The sequence below is a fragment of the Herpailurus yagouaroundi genome, unplaced genomic scaffold, assembly GCF_014898765.1.
Source record: "Herpailurus yagouaroundi ecotype Mexico unplaced genomic scaffold, PumYag 166, whole genome shotgun sequence".
Taxonomy (NCBI): domain Eukaryota; kingdom Metazoa; phylum Chordata; class Mammalia; order Carnivora; family Felidae; genus Herpailurus; species Herpailurus yagouaroundi.
The window spans coordinates 10019087-10040133 of record NW_024412407.1 but is presented as its reverse complement, the minus strand read 5'-3'; the positions used below and the strand labels follow the sequence as shown (position 1 = coordinate 10040133).

Below are 21047 nucleotides of genomic sequence, written 5' to 3'. Positions count from 1 at the left end.
AAAGAAAGAAAGAAAGAAAGAAAGAAAGAAAGAAAGAAAGAAAGAAAGAAAAAGAAAACAGAGAAAAATAGAAGAAGGAAGGAAGGAAGGAAGAACATTACAAATGCAAATTAGCATCAGATAGAATCACATATTGATATGACAGTTGGCTTTTAGATGGGAAGATAATTGTGACATTAGAACCTAAAGAAAAAGTCATGAAAAAGCTGGATATGCTGTATAGAAATGTCTCTGGAGTCAGACTGACCTAAGTACAAATCTTTCTGGTACCTATTGTGCAGCATTGGGCAAGCTACCTGACTGCTCTCTGAGCCTGAGTTACTTCCATGTAAAATGATAAAAAGCCTTCCTACCATATATACTTGCAGGTGGTTTACAGTGGATCAGATGGTTGGCATAAAGTAGGTTCATGACAAATACTGGCTTGCTTAGAGTTTGAATAGAGTATGAAAATATAGTTAATCTCCTCAACAGGTATTTTCTTTCTCCTAAATACAGTTCTCAGGGGGATGTAATGAAGTATAGTTTAGAGATTACCAATTAAATTTCATCTGGTCTCTTCTTTACCATCCATCTGTTGGGTAACATAGCTGGAGGCTTATAGCCTCACTGACTCTCATTGTCTACAACTGTATTTATTTATTACTGCCATTTGATATATTTTGAGAATAGATGCTTTGCATATAGTGGGTGTTGAATAGCTGCTGAATTAGTTGAATATCCATGTGATCCCATTCTATGGGTGACTTGAATGCGCTATAGAGAACTTCTGCAAGAAATGCAGACTTAACAATCACTCTATCAGTGCTGTGGGGGAATTTATATACCTAGCCCACTGTCACCACCTCAGGTTTCTCTGAATGAATAGTGTCAATATAAAGGCAGGCAACTACTAACATGCATGCAAGTCTTCTTTACCCTAGCATGTAAACTTGTTTTCCAAAAGGACCCTGAGGGGGGAGAATATCTCCCCCATAGGTGGCTAACAAGGAAAACAATGTATTTGAGGTTTTTCTTGGCTATTGACCTTTGAACTGTCAATAGCTTCAATTTTTTTTTCAATTCACTGAGGGTATAATTCTCAAACAACAAAATGCATTTTATTCTTTCTATCCTACCCTGCCCCTATGTATCTTGTTTTCCTAGTCTTTGCTCTCTTACTTGAGGGTTGATAATTTGTCTCTAGAGCTCAGAGGATGAACATTCTTGACCTAAAACTCATCGAAGAAAGGCCTGGAAAGTCTGACAGTTCAAATCCATTGCTCTAAAGGTTTTATTTTCTGTTCATGTTATCACTGAGTTGTCCATGGGGGTCAGAGCAGAGACTCTGTGATTGCTCCAGAATCTGAAGTCTTTACTGAAAGGTAAAACAGAAGGAAACCACACTGGGTACAGAGCAGCAAGGATCTGGCTTATTGTCTCTAAAAGCCTGCTGCGTTCAAGACACAATGAACTTGGCCCAGTGTTGCTTTGTTTTGTTTTGTTCTTCAGGAAAACATCTATTTTGACTTTACAGACAGTGATGGTCATAATATTTATCAACTGGCACGGCAGAGGTACTGACCAATCAGAATAAACATCAGCTGTAAACAACCAGAGAATATCCATACTGGTGGACAGATTTTAACATTCATCTTAAAATACGAAAAGGGAATCTTAGGGTGTCAGAGTCCCCTAGTCTACCAAAATTCAATTTACCTTATACTAAAAAAAAATTTCTTTGAAATTAGTACAATTATAGTTTCTCACCAGTTACTGATTCTTTATCCTTTCCCACTAATAAAATCTCCTCATAAGAGTTCTGTGTTATTGCCTCTACTTCTCATCTCCTATTTTCCTTTGAACAGACTCCACTCAGGCTTTTGTCCACAATATCATCTTCCTCTGGAGCTCAGAGACCTTATCAAGATTAACTACCCTCATATTGTCAAGTACTATATTTAATTTTCAGTCTTCCTACTCAGTTTTTTTTTAGGTGCATAGTTAATCACTACTTCCTTCTTGAAACACTTTTTCCACCTGACTTCTAGGATGCCACTTTCTCCTGTTTTTCTTGTAATGTATGCCATTCCTTTTTGGTTTTCTTTCCTGGCCTCTCCTCTTCTAACTTCTAAATGTTGGAGTGCCTCAATGCTCAGTCCTTGATAAGTCTCCTCTTTTCCTGTCCTTTCAGATGATTTTATTCAGTTCTAAGGCTTTAGGTCAATCCATGCACTGGTGACTCCACATCTGTATCTCCAGCTTTTGCCTCTCCCCTAAGCCTCCCAACTACCTACACACTACCTCCATTTGGATGTCTAATTTTTCACGTTCTGAAAAAAATCTCTGGGTTTCTTACCCACTTCCCTACCTTCTACAAGTGTATTGGTTCCTCCATCTTTCCTTACCCAGTTAATGCTACTGGTTGTTTTAGCAACTGGTAAGTTCAGAAGTTCAGTTGGTAATAGCTTTAAAATACATGTCGATCTGAATATCTGATCACCCATGTTTCCCCACCACCATCTCACAGCTAAACTATTGCAGCAGGCTCTAACTGGTCTTTATTCCTCCTACAGCCAGCACCACTCGGACTCTTACCACCATTCTACCCTTGCTGTTTCTTGAGCACATCCATCTCATTCCCTCCTCAGGGTCTGTGCATCCTCCTCCTAGCTGATCTGCTTCTCCTCCACAACTTTACGGGGCTTGCTCTTTCCTACCAGTCAGTACTGCATACAAAGTTCACTCTCGAAGAAGCTTTCTCCTGATTAACTAAACTAACGCCCACCCCTAACTCACTACTCTTCATCCCCTAACCCTGCTAGATTTCCTTCAGAGTATTTATCAATCTTTGACACCATATTATAATGCTATTTGCTGATTGACTGGTCTCCTGACCAGAATATATGCTCTACAAGACACTCCTGAAAGAAGTGATAATCATGGAAATGAACCCATTGCAAGAAATCCTACAGGGTTTATCTTAACCACCCATCTGATATTTAGATCAACTTCATACTCTCTATCTGTGAAGTGAATATTTTTATATTGAATTACATTTACCCACTGATCTCCACTATTATCATTTTTTCAGACATAAAAATTACCTGAATATTAAATAAAAATTTTAGGGGCGCCTGGGTGGCTCAGTCGGTTAAGCGGCCGACTTTGGCTCAGGTCATGATCTAGCAGTCTGTGAGTTCGAGCCCCGCGTCGGGTTCTGTGCTGACAGCTCAGAGCCTGGAGCCTGTTTCAGATTCTGTGTCTCCCTCTCTCTGACCCTCCCCCATTCATTCTCTGTCTCAAAAATAAATAAACGTTAAAAAAATTTTTTTAAATAAAAATTTTACCAAGGACAATAATATCTATTCTTTTGAAAGTATGCAAATTAATTTTTCTATATAGCCCATAGAAGAAATTAGTCATTCAGACAATTGAATGTGACCACTGCTGGCAGCATGCACAGAGCCAGAACAGATACTGGAGCAGTGACATTTCATACCAAATGTGCAAATACAGTAAAGCGCAGAGTAAGCAAAGGGCTATGTGCTGTTGAACGGCAGCCAGTGTCTGACAAATAACATAAAAGTGTGTTGTCTGAGGACCTCCTTCCACTAGATTTCACTCTTTCCTTACAAGGGAAAGACTAATTATTAGGAGCTCTCATTTAAGTAAAAAATATACCAATTTATTAGGTAGTTAATAGTCATTCTTCTTACGAAGTGCAAAGTAAGTTGTTTGATAACTGATGGATAATTTTATTGAAAAGGACATTATTGAGTTATAAGAATGTATTTCTTTAGACTTTGCACTAACTGGGCCACCCACATGGCTCAGTTGGGTAAGCGTCTGACTTTGGCTTAGGTCATGATCTCGTGGTTTGTGAGTTCGAGCCCTGCGTCAGGCTCTGTGCTGACAGCTCAGAGCCTGGAGCCTGCTTCAGATTCTGTCTCCTCCTCTCTGCCTTCTCCCCCACTTTCTCTCTCTCTCTCTCTCTCTGTCTCTCTCAATAAACACAGTAAAAAAAATTAGACTTTGCACTAACTTTAGTTATCAGCAACATGTCATAGGCAATGGTTTGTTTCCTCCCATCCCCCCGCAGAGGAGTCTCTCAGATGTCAAGTACTCTTTCTTGTGTACCAGTGAACTGTATCACCCCAGTGAGGGGTATTGATTTCCCATTATTCCTAGGTGCCACATGATGCATTTCTATTAGTTGTAAACACTTACAGGACTGACTTTTATTTTGTCCTTCATCACATCAGTCTGCCAAAGCAGGACATCTGTTAATGAGGCCCAGTGCATTTCATCAGACACTCTTCCATCTTGGTGCCTAAGGGAATGATGTTTTCGAGGTGTGTAGATATAAAAAAGCTTTAAAAAAACCAACTTCTCTTTTCCCAGAACCTCATGGTAGGGTCTTTAAAAAGTAACAAAAAACTGTACTTACTTTTCAAATCTACTCTGGGCTTGACTTATTATTGGCTTTTTCTACAGGCATTTAACCATTGCTTATATCGCACTGATATATGTTGGCTTCAAAATTAGCCTGGAAAATTCTTACTGGCTTTTGCAAGTAAGAAAAATTATCGATGAAGAAATATATTAAGTAACATTACAAAATAGGCCCTTGGGATAAATTAGATTGTTTGGACCATGATTTGAGAGTAACTGGTATCTTAGAATATACAAAAACACACGAACGAGTCACATTCTTTGAACATTTTAAGTAAGGCTTTACAGCTGGACTTGGGTTTTGTTTTAGCAATGAATGAGATCTGCCATCTCTACTACTTGTTGACAAAGCCTACTTCAACTGAAAAGCCATGATTTTTCCCTAAAGATTTAAAATCTTTTAAAATAGATAATGTGCCTCCTGAGAGAAAACTTCAAAATATTATAGAATGCATTTGCCCTTGAGGGGGAAAAATAGTGAATATTAAAGGAAGATGAAAGAACAACATGTAAGAAGAAGGTGTTTGTCAAAGGGCATCTGAATAACTTCCTGCTATCTCTTTTGTACATCACTCACAATTACTATCTCTCTTTTGTACATCACTCTCAATTACTGCAGGGTATCTCTGATGGACAGCCTTGCCTTGGCGGTCTTCCCGCCATCACCTACTGTGGGAAATGATCCTCCCCTTTTATTTAATCACATGTTGGTTTACATTCTCTTTTTTGTTCTCTGACTAGATCGGACATGTATCATGAATTTCTTTACATTCACTAATTGTAAATCTGGCAACTAAAAGGGTGTCTTGGATCATCCCAACAGGCATTTTTAGTAACTCCCCAAACATTAACTCGTCTCACAATATTTACACTTGACCACTTTCTTTCTCTAGTTATCTGCCGTCTCCTTTCCTCTGTGATCTTTGGCAAATGGTTTAATCTTTGGGTTATGCTCTATATGACTCCAGTATACCTAGTTTATGGGGGTGGGGGGGAGGGGACAACCAATTTTTTTTTCATAATGAGCCTCAGATTTATTTGTAATATCATTTTAGAAAGACAAGTATGTGTTGCATTGCCTCTGTTTACCTAAATCCATTCTGTGTTTCCATTTACATGAAACCAACAAGGGATTATTGTATATGTTAAACTTGCAGAGAGTTCCATTCATCAATTTGACAAATATTTGAGTTCTTACTATATGCTGAGCATTCCTTCAAGTATGAGGAATAGACCAGTGAACAAAGCAGGGAAAACTTATGTAAGCTCCCTGGAGCTTACATTCCAATGGGAGAGATAGGCAAGGAACAAACAAATAAGCAAAATCTATATGTCAAGATTTTCAAGGATTTATTCAGCCAAGTGATACCAAGGAAACTTTGCCAATTAAAAGGATAGGGTTGCTGAAAGAAATCAGGCCCTCGAGATTCTTAATAAGAAACAAAAATATCACCCAAAGCATAAGTACAATTCTTCAGGCCACCACAGTTCACTGTTACCTAAAATCCTGTTGCTAGGACACTAGCAACATAGAAAAGCTACTTTACAAGCTGGAGAAATTTTTGGTGAGATGATGTTCTGATATTCATAGGACTAAATGCGTTTTTCAAATATGAGGAGAAATAGATATTAATGAAGATGGAAAAAAGCATATCTGTATAGTTATCTTTTGAAACCATTTAAAGCTTAATAATCTAATGCCTATAAAGAGGAGATAAATTATTCCACTGAAAAAATGTTGCTAATTTTTATTAACATCTAAGAATTTATTGTCAATTCTTTTTGAAATGGTGATCACTACTTTTCAGTAAATTCTAACCTATTGTCTTAATTTCCTAAAAAATCAAGTGGCCAATATTTGCGCCCCACACGAACACACACATTAAACTTCTGCTCTGATACCGTGGCTTTAGTTTTGTGGGGTAGTCAGTGTTATTACATTTTTATCCTCTAACGCTTCTCTAAATAGAAATGAGGTCTCTTCATTTGATTTGGGAAACTGAATGCCAGTTGGGGAATTCAAAACAGTGTTGGTTTCAAGCTTGAGTTCCTCTGCATAGTACCAAGTTCTTTCTCTTGGCCCCAAGGCATGTGTCTCAATGAGAAAACATGAGGGAATGATGAATCCAGCATATCCTGAGACCATTTTGCCTATATACTTAATGTTTCCCTGAAATTCTGTCCAAATGTGGTCCATGAATGAGAGGGCCACATTTGGAATCAGATTTGGATGCATCAGTCCAAATTACATGTCCCAGTGTAATTTGGACATCAGTGTCCAAATGTGATTTTTATTGCTATAGGCAGAGTAAGCCATAGTATGTAAGAAATAAGATTAGATATATACCATGGCACTGCTCATTTATTTTTATATGGGAAATATGCCCATCGGAATGAGAATTAACTGTTTCTTATATGAAGCAAGATACAAAGATGGAAGTCTATTCGTCACCATGAACTGATGAGAAGTGGAGGGGCAGGTATGAGCTGATGGGCCTAAATATCTCTTACTTCACTGAACCATTAATGTGATAGACTTCTGTAGTCATTGTTAGATTTACTAACAGAAAGGAGTAAGGAAGCCTTGAATTACTACTGATAATGTTTCTTGAAGAACAAATTAAACGAGCATTTCATAATATACAGTCACAGTGTCAGCCTATCTCTACCATGGTTTTAAACACATTTTGCCTCTCATTCTCGTAACTCCACATTTTCATCTTGTGTCCAAAGTATATGCCTTACGTTTACACAGCAAGAAAGCAAGCCATGATTCTCATAGCATTTATATACAAGCTGTGTATGAAATTGGCTATACATCCAGTTATAATGTCAAGAGAATCTCAGTATTTGATATCAATCACCTGTTAGTCAAATGACCCAACTTATCAGTGTGATTAGAAGCCAGCTATCCCTGGGACAGGTGCTTAGTGGAGAACTAGTTAGGCATGGTCTTCTTGTTCAAATTTGAGTCAGATAAAAAATGAGACCCCTTGGGTAGGAGGCAGCGATGCAGTTCAAAGGTTTTCATGGAATGGCTTTTGGTGGGAGACGAGCAGGAGATGACTGTCATCATTGATTCTCCAGTAGAATAGATAGAGCAGGTCAAAATAATCCCAGTTCAGAGTGAAAAACAGTAACTGTTATCACTGTTCACACAGAAAGCATGGCCTGACAGAAGGTATTTATTCTTCGGGCTGTGCTCTGCCACAACGCAAGTACATCATTTTAAGACAAATTTCCTCATCTGTAAAATGGGCTAATAATAGTAAGCTTTCACAATCATTTTGTACATAGGTAAAATATAAATACATAGCCTAGGGTGATGCTAGAACATTGCAAGTGCTTGATAATTAATGCCAAATGCCCACAGATTTCCTCAGCTCTTAGTTACTCATGTGCTAGCTTACGAGCTCCTACCTGCCCAGAAGCAGTGCCTCCCTTCCCCCATTGTTAAGTTCTTTCTGGATGTCACAACAGTGTCACCACATTGCACAAGAAACCAAGTTAGTCATGTCCTTCCATCTTTCCCCTGAGGTTGCCTCACGTTTCTTTGAGAGGTACCTTCCCTAAAGCCCTGCTCCCAGTGCCCTCTGGGAGAACACCACTCTGATCCAAGTCCCAGTCACAGACCTCAGGAGGCCAGCACTGTGCAGTGGATGAGAGCAGAAAGGGGAAGACAGCGTTTGACTTTTCTCACCAGGACCTGGAAGCAGCCTATGTGTGATTCTGAAAACAGACCTATCACGTTCCTCTGCTTCACTCTCAGGATAAAACTGACCCTGGGATCATGCTGGGAAACCAGCCATGCTTGTTGGCCATTTCCCTGTCGCTTCCTTCTGTCTCCAGCACCGTGCTCATTGCTGTCCATGCATTATCTCATCCCCCCAAGGAGCCCGTGAGGTCGCAATATTTAACCCCTATTTATTTATTTATTTATTTATTTATTTATCTATCTATCTATCTATCTACCTTAAAATTTTTTTAATGTTTATTTACTTATGAGAGAGAGAGAGAGAGAGAGAGCGAGCAAGCACGGGAGGAGCAGAGAGGAGACACAGAATCTGAAGCAGGTTCCAGGCTCTGAGCTGTCAGCACACAGCCTGAGATGGGGCCGGAACCCACAAACCATGAGATCATGACCTGAGCTGAAGTCAGATGTTTAACCAACTGAGCCACCCAGGCACCCCTATTTAACCCCAATTTATAGATAAAGAGGCTGAAACCTAAAGAGATTCAGAACACCATCCTCCGTCCTCTTTCACCTACTTAAAGTAGGTATCACCAGCCTCAGATACCTGCTGTCCATTAAGACAAGCCGCACACTTCCTGCAAATTATAGCAACTACTATTATTATTACCATTCCACTCTACGTCAAGTGAGACCAGAATTTACACTGATCCAATCATGAGTCTGGAGAAGTATGTGGGAGTAGGAATTGAAGCACAAAAATGGACTAGCAAGGAGAGAAGGGAATTCCAAGATTAAGGAAAAGGGTTTTGAAAACCAAGATGGGGTGATTATAAAAAATCATATGGAAGGAGTGACTCTAAAAGAATGTACCATCTCTTTTTTATTAATCCTCTTTTCAAAAACTTTTCTTACATGGCACCAGCTACATCTATCACACATTCCAGGGAACTCCCTGTCCTGATCCCTTCTTTAAAAAAAAACAAACAAAAAGAAAACAAAACAAAACAAAAACCACTAATGCCATCATCCAAATAAGGATCAAGAGTTTCTCTTCTGTTTTGTCCACACTCAATTTCCTTAATTCATCTTCCTCCAAGTGCAGGTGGGAAATAATTGAGGAACTATTTTTTTGGTGAATGAAGCTTTGATCCCATTCTATAAGAAATCTCTTAAGTGTACTTTTGAACTAATCCAATTTCATACCCGGTAGAAAACTTCCATTTCATGGAATAAAAAGCTAAATGAGAACAGTGCAAGAGCACCTTTCAAAAAAGAAGGTACACTAACTATACTTGCCCTATCACTACCAAGAACTATTCTCTTCCTTAAACCAAAAAAAAAAAATGAAAACGAGAACTGCTCTATTGATAATGCTTTATGTTGTTTATCCAGGGAAAGGGAAAAATACTCTGGTTATCAGACCCTTTGTGTGTCAAGCATAATTTTTCTTGGGAGATGTCAGTTACATTTTAGCAAAAGACCAAATTCAATTCCAATTCTTTTAGCAAGAGTATTTCAAGTAACAAAAAATGCAAGGTAATGTCGATGAAAAATAAAGGAAAATGCAATTTAATAAAGTGCAGTAATTCACAAGTATTATTACCAATCCATTTCCACTAATATTTTAAATCAAAATATTCTAAATGATCCAGCTTATGCTTTGGGATTTCCAAATTTTCCAAATTACAGGTCTACTTACTGCTGATGTCTGGAAAACAAGGGGAGGTGAGACCAACAAGATATGTGCATACACACCAATAGAAAAAGATGATGTGGTATCATTTCATTTTTCTTTTTGTGTATTTCTTGTTAGCAGCTTGAAGTGATTCATTGGTCATGAAATTAATAGACATTGAAAACTTTCCTGGCGACCGCCACTCACAGAGGCTCCTTTTCTCTGAAGCCTATCCTCCCTTGACCAGAATTCTCAGCCGAAAGGGGAGTGGGATGGACATGGAGGCCGCTGTAATGTTCCAGCCACTGTATTATTGGCATATGTGTATGAGCTGAATATATAGAAGTCATGGAAAGATTTAACTTTTTAAATTAAAATAATGCATGGAGGGGCGCCTGGGTGGCGCAGTCAGTTAAGCGTCCGACTTCAGCCAGGTCACGATCTCACGGTCCAGGAGTTCGAGCCCCACGTCAGGCTCTGGGCTGATGGCTCAGAGCCTGGAGCCTGTTTCCGATTCTGTGTCTCCCTCTCTCTCTGCCTCTCCCCCGTTCATGCTCTCTCTCTGTCGCAAAAATAAATAAACATTGAAAAAAATAAAAAAAAAAAATAATAATAATGTATTGAAATCTGAAATGCATATTTTTTCCATTATGTTTTAAGTAATATTTTTAAAAGATACTCACTAAACATAGGACTGATAATTTAGTAGTTAGTTATTCAAAGTGAAAATATGTGTATGAATGCCTATGGATCCACCTCAGATGTTCATATTTGAGTCTATTTAGTCTGTTCTTTCTTCACATGCTAGTAGTGAACTTCAGTTTGGTGCTCTATCCAAAAACCAAGAGCAGATGAGACACCTAAAAATATCCTCATTTGCATCTGTTTCCCTTCCTTAGGAGAGGGAGGGTCAGCCCTCCTGATTTTGCCTTACAACAAGAAAATAACTAAGATCATTGGGGAATTAATTCATTGTTCATCTCTCCTGCTAGCATGTCAGGCCCTCCATCATCTGCTTCAAATTGATGCTAAATTGCAAGAGAACAGGACAGGAGTCTTTGGCATTTTTCCATTGCATGTAGTAAGTCAACAGAGATGATTAATAAAAGGCCCTTGGATGTGAGTTGAAAAACTTGGTTAAGTGAATTAGATCCTCTTTACTTTGTCCTCTTACACAAAACATAGTCTTAGAGGGTTCATATTTTTAAAAGGTAGGGAAACAAAATATAACAAAATTACCACATATTTATAAAATATGGATCACTTCCTCCCTATAAAAATTTAAGATCAGTTCTCCAGAATGAAAGAGATAAACACGTATAGATGCAAATCAATTCTATATTGGCTTCTTAGTACCACATTAAAGAGAAAATCTGAGGATGTAAGTTATGACTTAATTTTGATTTTGAATGCATGCAACTACCTAATGTACATAAAATAACCATTACAGATTGAAACATCCAACAGCTTGCTGCATTTAAATGATTTTAAAATAAGTGCTTGTAAAAAGTCAATTTTTGGTGTTTTGCTGCTTAGGAACGAAACAAATCACAAATATGTTTTTATGTTGATTTTCTTTGACAGGACTGGGAATTCCCACATTTTATGGGAGATGTTGATGTAAATCTTCCTGGGTTGCACACTCCTCACATGCAGTTCAAGATTCCTTTCTTCCAGAAGATCTTCAAGGAGGAATATCATATTCACATAACAGGTATGTTGTAACTTTAAACACAATTTGATTGTCTCCTACTTAGAGTAATACTAGCTGCTATAAAAAAGCAAACAGTAACATTTTAGAGGCATGCATACATATAGTTTTATTTCTCACGTAACAGTGCAAGGTGGTTCCAGGTCACCTGGGGGTTCCAAAGTATCATTCCGGGACTTAGGCTATGAGCGGCTTCAATACTTCCAACTTCAACATCCAGCAGGCAGATGGGAATAAAGAGAATGGAGAAAATGATTAAGAAGGCTTACCTTTTTCTTAATCGCCTTGGCACAGGAAAGAAGCATGTGCCCTCCATTCACATTCCAGTGACAGTAGCTCATCAGATGTCCCCATGTAAGAGTCAGGGAGGAAATGTGGTCTCTAGCTGAGCAGCCACATCAGTGTCACATCTACTGTTCTAGCATACTATTCCTGGAGAAGGAGGCCGCACTTCTTGGCATGGATATTTAGCTATCTCTGCCAAACTCCATCTACAACGCCCCCTTGGTTTTCTTCATTAGGTTGGTTGCTTTCTCACAACATGCAGCTCGGCATTTTTCTTTCAGCATTTATACTTTTTACACTTTGGTCCTCATTTCCTGCTGAGATTGGAACAGTGGTAACCCAGAGCACCAGTCAGACCATGTGCCTTTAGGGAGTTTGGCCACTTCTCATCTGACTGAATAAAACCTACTTCTGTGGCAGAGCTTATGTTTCTCTCACGTGAGCCTCTTGCAGATCCTCAAGATTATTTCCTGGGCATATATGCCCTGCTTCCTAAATGGCTCCGATATGATTTATTATATTCTTTCATGACTTCTCAGTCATTCTCATCTATAAAAGGTCTTCCTGAAGTTACATTTTATACTTTTTTTTTTAATAACCAGAAGCAGACAGCTGAATGGTCACATATATGATGGCATTAGTTCCCAAGCTGTTCGGTTACACAGAGTGAATGTGTGTGTGTTTCAAGGACAATGGCCTAGGATCCCACACCTGCTAAAAACTGCTGAAGAAATCTGTGCTTACACTACCGTCTGTGCTGCTGAGTAAAAATAGCCTGAGCACAGAACACGTGAACATCTGAGTCCTGCAAAAAACCTTTGCTTCCCAACTTGAGGGCTGGTTTTTGCTTTGAGCATGAGGCGACCTTCCTAAATTGGAGAATGAGCTCATGAATAGGGAAGATGCAGCAGGTTTCTTCTCCTATTCAAAATGAATGAGGCCCATCTATTAAATTCACTGGGTAAATCAATCAATTTGAGTTCAGGTCACATAGTGTGGTTTCAGAGTCCCCACTTAATCTCGACAGCATGCTACCCTCTCGGACTTCTCAAACAGCTAACACACACATGGCATCATCATTTCCCTTTGGGTGGGCTTCTGCCTGGACCATCTGTTCTTGCTATCAGCTCTTGTCCCAGGCCATCATGGCACTAATATTGTCTCTGAACGAGTATCAGAATCCGTGTCAAAAATAAACTTCTTCGGTGCATAATATCAGGTTAAAAAGGGGGAGGGACATTCAGAGGAACTCACTGGTAAGAAAAAAAATCAAGTTATTAAAAATATTTGATTTGGGGCTATTTTGCAGAGCTTTGTCATATATATTTGCTATCATTTTTAGACAGGGACAGGTTCAGGTTTTGTGGTGCCCAAAGCTTACACAATTTGGAATGCTCTATTTAAGAATATAAAAAGCAAAGTTACAGCTAAAAATTACATTCGGTGCCTTGGAAGAGGGACATGCATACAGGAGTCCCGGAAGCCTCAGTGTAATTAGCTTTGAGATAAAGCCTCCCATGAAGTTGAACTAAAATCTTCATTCCACCAAGTATTATTTTCTAGAAACTTAAAAGGAGGAAAGACTGGCAGAGTTCTTATAATGGAGACTGCATGTTTAAAAAAAGTTTGGGAGAAGGTAGAAATATGTTGTCATTAAGGCTTTGATGCAGCATTTGCCAAATTACGCTGATAATCATATCAGCCAGAAAACCTTATAAATATACACATTGTTGGGCCCATTGCTGATGTTCCAACTCAGTAGGTCTGGGCAAAGGCCAGGAAATGGGACTTTTAAAAAGCTCCCCTAGGTGTGCTGGTCTTTGGGAACTGACTCTTTGCGATGGAGAAGCTGCAAGTGAACTCAGGTTATCTCCCAGAGACAGGAGACCGGCTGTGCAAATGATTGAGTGCCTGGACCTGCCGGTAAGACCTTTGAGGATTCTGGAGTTTAGATCCAAAATAAAATAGGGTACATGTGGACTTTGGGGTGAAGGGCTCCACCATAAACTAGATAGTTAAAACTAGAAGTTTTTATCACGGATCCAGTTTGTGGTAGGATGATCATGTGCCTCCCCAGATCCGTGATAAAAACTTCTAGGAAAATCATGGCAGGTTTGGAGGCTGAAGAAAGTCTGAACTTTTCCCCTCTTGTTATGTTACTCTCTTTGTTCTGTTAATTGCTGAAGATGTTGCTGAGGACACTCTGAAGTAGCAGCTAGTCTCCTGTGAAAGGCCTGTTACTTTATCTTGCTCTGTAAGAAAATGGTTTCTGGGAAAACCTAGATAAAATTTCCAAAGCATGGTACATATTGTGTTTTAATATGCTCAATAGTCAGTAGCCTGCAAATGCCCAAGTCAACTGCAAACACTAACATGATCAGCTCCTCCAGGTTCTGCTTCTTTTGGTAGGGAAACTCGGTGCTTTTCTCGATAAGCAAATAGAGTAGTATCTCTTGGTTATTAAGCATAAAACTCTCTATACCCATCAGTGGTTCTCAAATTTCAGTGTGTGTGAGAATCACATGGACAGCTTGTTAAAAAGATCCCTCAGCTGCACACGCAGAGCCCGATGCCTGAGTTAGGAGGTGGAGCCTGGAACTTCAAGCACCTCCAATAATGCCGATGCAGGCTGCCAGAGGACCCCTTTTTGAGAAACGCTGCTGCTGAGAAACACTTGCTACAGTCACAGTTCCTCTCATCTCAGCTTTAATTTATTTTCACATGCAACTCTTAAGATCAAAAGCCAAAGGACAATGAAAATTCCATAGAGTGGGGTGCTAATGAGAAGGGCACAGGATACAGTCCTGCCAGGAGCTGGAAAGTTCAGACCTGGGGTCAGGAAAAGAGGTCCCAAAATAGGCTATGTTGGGAAACACCTGGGTGACCACAGAGGAAGCTAAAGTCAGGGATAGGAAGGGATCCTATGGACCCCCAGACAGCTCCATCTGTTGCTTTCTCTGCCTGTGTTTGTTGTGCACTAGAAGAGTCTGTGTGACTCTTTTCTGGGGTTCAGAGATGGTGCCACCATGGCCTCAACTGTCATTTCTTGATGATCTAGAAATAATGTTCAAGGCATGCTGAGAAAATGGAATGTCAAGGTTTGCTGCCCAGACTCCAGCTCTGCCATTGACTGATGGCATTTCCCTTGTCAAGTTCCTTACCTCTTAGAGGCTCAGTTTTCTCATCTGTTCAATGGGGACAGTGAGGTACATATTCCTTACGGTTGTTGTGAGATTTAAATTAATATGCACAAGGCATTTTAGACACCGTTTGCCATTTGGTAAGTACTCAGTAAACTCTCACTCCTTTTACCTGAAGCTTTTCCTTTCATCCATCCAGAATTCATGTTTCTTGTTTAATTCAAAAACATTAGGTAGCCTGAGAGAGGGCTCTTTTATTATTTATCCACTATTCTGAATGCTCTACTGTTATCCACTGTTCTGAGTCAAGAAGAAGAATGCTAAGAATGGGAAAAAAAAATGTCTCCCAATGACGAGCTCTGTATGGAGAGGGTTATCTGACACTGATGAGTTCCCATTGGCATTTTAAAAGCATTTAAGATTTGGGTATTATCTAATCCTGACTCCATGCTAGTTGTCTTCATGCATTTTAGAAATGACTTGAATTGTTACATCTGTTTAGCTCATCTGGAGCCCCCTTGACAGATGGTTTGCTGCAGTGTGTAGGAGCTTTCATTTCACAAGCTGGGCTGCAGCTTATAAAAATAAATCCTCTCTATCCAAGGGTGTGTTCAAATATTTTTTCTGGGAATTTGGACTTCCATAACAAAGGGGATACGCGGTTAGTGATTAGGTCGCATCGATGCTTTTAGCCCAAGCCCATTGTTGCTCTCTTAAACATAAATGCTAACTGCAACCATGCCACTATCTCCTCTGGCCTCTTCCCTTTTACCTATAAGGTGAGCGCAAAGATGGATTCAAAATATGAGGCACTAAGTCTCCGGAGGCGAGAGAGGAATGGCCTCTCAATTCGCTCTCGGAAGCTCCTCTGAGTCCTATTAATGCCAATCCCGGTGGAAGCTCTGCCATCTGTCATCCCAGCCAGACAAAGGAAGTGTCCCGTTGGTGGCCATCATCTGAGTGAATTAGGAGGGGGTCGGGGGAAAGGCCAGAAGGAAGGCCTGTGCATCTGTGAGGAGAGAATTCACACTGTTGGCACGATGATGCCCACGGGAACCCTTTCGGCAAAAATGGAAAATGTAGAAGTAAACAAACCTCCATAGCGTCTGTGTTCTATTTCAGTTTCCTGAGCGGTGTGAGGGCACAGGTGCTTTACAATGGCGAGAATGTGGAAGATAATGAATAAAACCCCTCTGTTTCTATTTCCATAGGCACATGATTTCTGGCAAATGAGTTCCCAGAGATTGTTTTTTAAAGAGCTCTCCTGTGTCAGTCAGATCACGGGAAGTGCTGGGGAGGGCAGGCCAGTGGTTCATCCAGAATATTCTGTCTCACAAAATTAACAAGGGGCTTGTTATAGGGAAATGTGATGCATCCTGTTCACCATGACAGTCTCTAAAGATCATGAATTTATCCAAAGTACACAAGGATCTCTTGCTATTATCTCAGTTGTGAATTTTTCTAAACCTTTCCTGAAGCAGTTTCTATTTTCAACACATTTAGACAGCTCTAAGAGTTAACTATGTTTACTTCTACATAAAGCAGCAATTCCTTTTATTTGTCCAAAACTCATCTTCTTCAAGGCCAGGGTTGCTTTTTTGCCCATGGCCTGTCAGCCCTTGCTGCCCCTGAGCTAGCCTGCTGTCTCCAAATTGAGATGTCCTGCCTTCATTTATGCATATATGAGGACATCTGTGATAAAACTTACATGCTCTTCAGGAATTGTCTTTACAGCCAGAAGAGAGACTTGAAATATATAATGAATTATATATACTCTTTGAGATACGAATATTTTCTTTTCCCAATTTTCTAGATTATATCTGATTTTAGCAGTATACCAGAATTTACCAGATCATTGTGACACATGTATTTGATTTGAAAGACTGTAACTTTACTTCTTGTATTTTTCTGGACAAATTATCTCACAGTTTACCTATTGGTTAACAGACATTTTCTGAATTAATATGTGTCTAAAACTAAGCCGGGATCTAGGCAATACAGAAATGAACATGACATAATTCCTAATCTCAAGAGTCTAAAAGTCACCTGATTTAGTATAACCCCATGGCCTTTTACTTCTGCTTTTATCATAGCGAATTTCTACCCCTATCACTGGATTATGTCCTCAAAGGAATAGTCTCCCACTTAGGAGGTGACAAAGACAAGAGAGGCACTTAGAGAAACTATTCATTTGCTTTTAAGTCTTAAGACCTTACTTTGCTAACTCAAATTAACTCTTATTAGTTCATAAATTAGTAAATATCTTCAATTTACTAAATGTTCTCCTCATGGCCCAAGCACTTAATGTGGTTCCCAGATATCCCTAAATTACCTAGGGTGTGAAGGCACAGGTGCTTAAAGGGGTTAAAGAGATGCTAAGTCAGTGAGCCCTGTTATCACTGCTCATGTCTGCAATGGGAGGACATTGATCTGGCCAAGAAGCCTGTTACAGCAAGCTGCTATTTCTTTAATTATCCAAAATTTATCTTTTTCAAGGCCTTGGTTGCTTGTTATCCCATAAAGGATTTTGAAGGCTTTGTGGAGCATGACTGTTTCATATATCTGCGCTGGATGCCAGAGTCTAGCCCAGTGGTAGCACCCATTTGGGATGAAGGTGCCTATGGCACAGCTCAGTCTCAATGCTAACTGGCAACTTTACTGAGTTAAGAAAAAATTAATATAATTGCATATTTGATTAATGCAAGCTTTATTATATAACCCCCTAATCTCAAGAGTCTAATGGTCATCTAATTTAGTACATATTATATGGTGGAAATATCAGCACTTTACACTATTTTTTCCTTAGTTGAAAAAACATTTTCCCCCAAATTGTCATTTCCTATGCTAAGTGATAGTGATATTGAGCGAAGAATCCTTTTAAAACCAACTCGCCCAGAATTCTGTAATCTCCCACAATGTGAAAAGATAAAATTACCATTATAATATCATTTTTGGCAATCAGTAGGATTCATTAAAGGCACAAAATGCAAGAAAGAGGTAATCCCACCAACACCATGCAGTGATTTCTTATTAAAGGAGACAGTGAGAGATTTCAGCAAGGAGATTAATAGAAATAATGTATGGATTCTTACCCTCCCTCCTTGGTGATTTACATTATGTTATGTAGTTGAAACAACAGGGGGAAATGCAAAATCTCTCCTATGATTAATGCTGAAATACCAAGGCTCTTGTTATGGTTGACTGTACATTCACAACAACACACTTGGGAAATGGCAAGAGATCACTTATTTTCCTTTTTGTGTCTGATCCCCTTTCCATGTGGGTCATTTCAGGGACTCAGATTTATTTTTTATGGTAAACAGTGTTTCTCAGAATATACATTTTTTTTTTAAGGAAAGCTTTCTCTGCATGAAAATTTGTGGATTCCATCTTTTTTGCTCTAATGGTGAGATTTCCTGGCCCATCATAAAATGTTAAGGTTTAGGTGATGTTTATTTCACAGACTTATCAAAGAGATGTTTAGGGCTGGGGAGAAACCAGTAGGGTCATATAGCTCAGCTCCCTCACTTTATAGACAAGAACAGTGGGGTTGAGCTGTCTTGTGTGACAAGTAAGCTGTTTTGCTTACTGGTTCGCCACATATCACAGGGCAAAAGTAATTTTTTAAAGAGGAGAGAATGCATTACAAAAGTAACAAAACACTATGTGGGAAAATAGAAGGAAGGATGTTAGCAAAAAAGAATATCCTTCCTCTGCGTAAATGCATAAGTGGACCAGCGGTTATGTTATGTGGACGGGAAACAAACAAACAAAGTAGGAAAAGCCACTGCTTGTGCATTTTTACCAGCTCCAAGTTTCAGCTGACTGGCTTTGACAGTGGCGGGGGGCGGGGGGGGGGATGCTTGGGGGCAGGAGAGGTAGAGACAGTGCTACATCCACAGAAGAAAAGAAAGGAAACGTGATGTCAGTAGGAAGCCTGCCTCACTCTGTTCTCTCCCTTCTGCACTTCCCCACCCCAACACGGCCACTCAGCTGTGCGGGAGACTTGGAGACAGGTTCCTGTTCTTTAGCCTCAAAATTTTTGTATATAGTTGACCTATCTCTAGACCACTCTCCTGCAAGTTGTAGACAAATTACCAGTTGCTAAGAATTTTCAACATATGAAACATGCTGATTCACAAAGCATGTTTACATGTAACTATACACTTAGTCCTCTTAGATAACGGGTCCAGTTATAGCTCAGTGATTCATGCTGTTTTATCCGAACTGAAACATTTGATCACCTTTAGGATATATCTTTTTACAAACCCTTACATGCTCTTCTCTCCCTATATCACCAAGATCCTATATTAACTGGATTGAAGATATAAAGGAAGGAAACTGTAGAAAAAATACTCCTCTACATTTCTGGCAAATTTAATAGATTTCAGAGGACTTTCAGATATAAACTTATTTTATCCTCAGAATAATCCTTCGAGATTGTTATGTTGGTATCATTCTCCATTTCACAGAATTAAAAATTGAATAGCTACTAACTAGAAGGATTCGGGGTGGGGGGGAAGGACAGAATCATAGAACTGGAAGTCATCTGGTTCAGTTTCCTCAATTTGAAAATAAAATTATTGAGGCCTGGAGAGGTTAAACAGGTAACCCAAGGTTGTATTATTTTCATATTAGAATGAGATCTTTATCTGCTGATTTCCAGCCTGCAGTTTTTGACTGTGGTTTTCTGTCTCAAGGATCAGGAAAGATGTGTTACAGCGGGCTGATGATACCCATTAGCTGATGTCAGAAGACACATTTCTAATTTGTTCCTCCTCCATCCCATCTAAATTTTCAGGCTCCAGATCACATGATAAATAAAATGAAGTGATTCTTTAAAGTTTGGTTGTCAAAGTGACCCAGTGCACCATTCAACTTAGGTGGTGGAACAATAGTATAGAAAGTGTGGGGGAGAGCTCCTCCTATCCTGAGGGTTTCTTACTAGTTTGGTCAGTGTACAATTTTTATGCTCCGATGTTATCTTTTCCCTTCTTTATGGACATTCTCTGAGCATCTTTTCCCACCAGAAAAGCACCATTCCCCAAGCTCAGTGAGCATCCTTTCTTCTCCCTGATTTTGTGACAGTACTTATCACTGGTTTCTGATACCCTAGATACAGGGCCCACTTTATGAGGGACTGCCCTATTCTTGCATCAATAACAATGACTTAGAGAGAGAGTACAAGTTTCTCCAAGGGACCTTTGTGAGTCAAGGTGATGGTCAGTCATAAAAATTCTTCCTCACCATCAGCATATGTAGTTTACAGCAAGAGAGTAGGTATGAATCTGCTGCAACAGAGAAGCACCCAAAGCCCCTCTCTCAACTTGCTTTCATGGAAGCTACAAACTATTGCCTCATTGATAGTGATGAGAACCTCAGAACTTTTTTTTTAATGTTATTAAGTGTTATGTTTGGGGGGGGGGGGGGGGCGCGCGGGGCAAAGAGAGAGGGAGACACAGAATCCAAAGCAGGCTCCAAGCTCTGAACCGTCAGCATAGAGCCCAACGAGGGGCTCAAACCCATGAACCATGAGATCATGATCTGAGCTGAAGGTGGACATTTAACTGACTGAGCCACCCAGGCGCCCCAAGAACCTCAGAACTTTTTAATTCACTTGCCTCTCATTCCTCTCCTGTTTTCTCTTCCTACAGTATTCTCCATTACTTTCTTTCTCTCTCCTCTTTAGTATCACCTGATCTTTTCCTGTATGCTATTCTATTTGCAGCATAATAAAAACATAAACTAAAGAAATGCAACATTTTCCAGGCTATTCTCTGTCCTTCTTTCCCTTTCAGGACCACATGAATTACTACTTCCTACAAAAATCCTTTCTGCAGAAATTAGCCCTCAGTCTTCATTACATTTTCCCAACATCTTCAGTGTTTACCATTTGTAACACTCAGTTGGTGCCTCACAAATGTGGCCTCTTCCTACTATTTATCTGTTGATGCCACTGTTCTGTTACCCTAACAAGATATTGAGTTCCCCCCTGTAAGGCAAAAATGTATGTCCTCAGCATCTACTAAGGTATCCTAAAACAGAGTCTATTATGAGCACAATAAATGTTTGATAATGCTGCTTACCTTTGTATTTGATTGAATTTCA

General features: G+C 39.6%; 1 protein-coding gene across 5 annotated transcripts in view; it reads left to right on the top strand.

Moving 5' to 3' along the window:
• Positions 1-21047, top strand: part of TMEM117 (transmembrane protein 117) — a 508588-nt gene that overhangs the window by 483580 nt on the left and 3961 nt on the right. For all 5 annotated transcript variants that reach the window (XM_040488381.1, XM_040488382.1, XM_040488383.1 and 2 more), the window contains one exon: positions 11388-11517. In XM_040488381.1, the coding sequence (XP_040344315.1) occupies positions 11388-11517 (130 nt within the window). The remainder of the gene's footprint in view (positions 1-11387; positions 11518-21047) is intronic.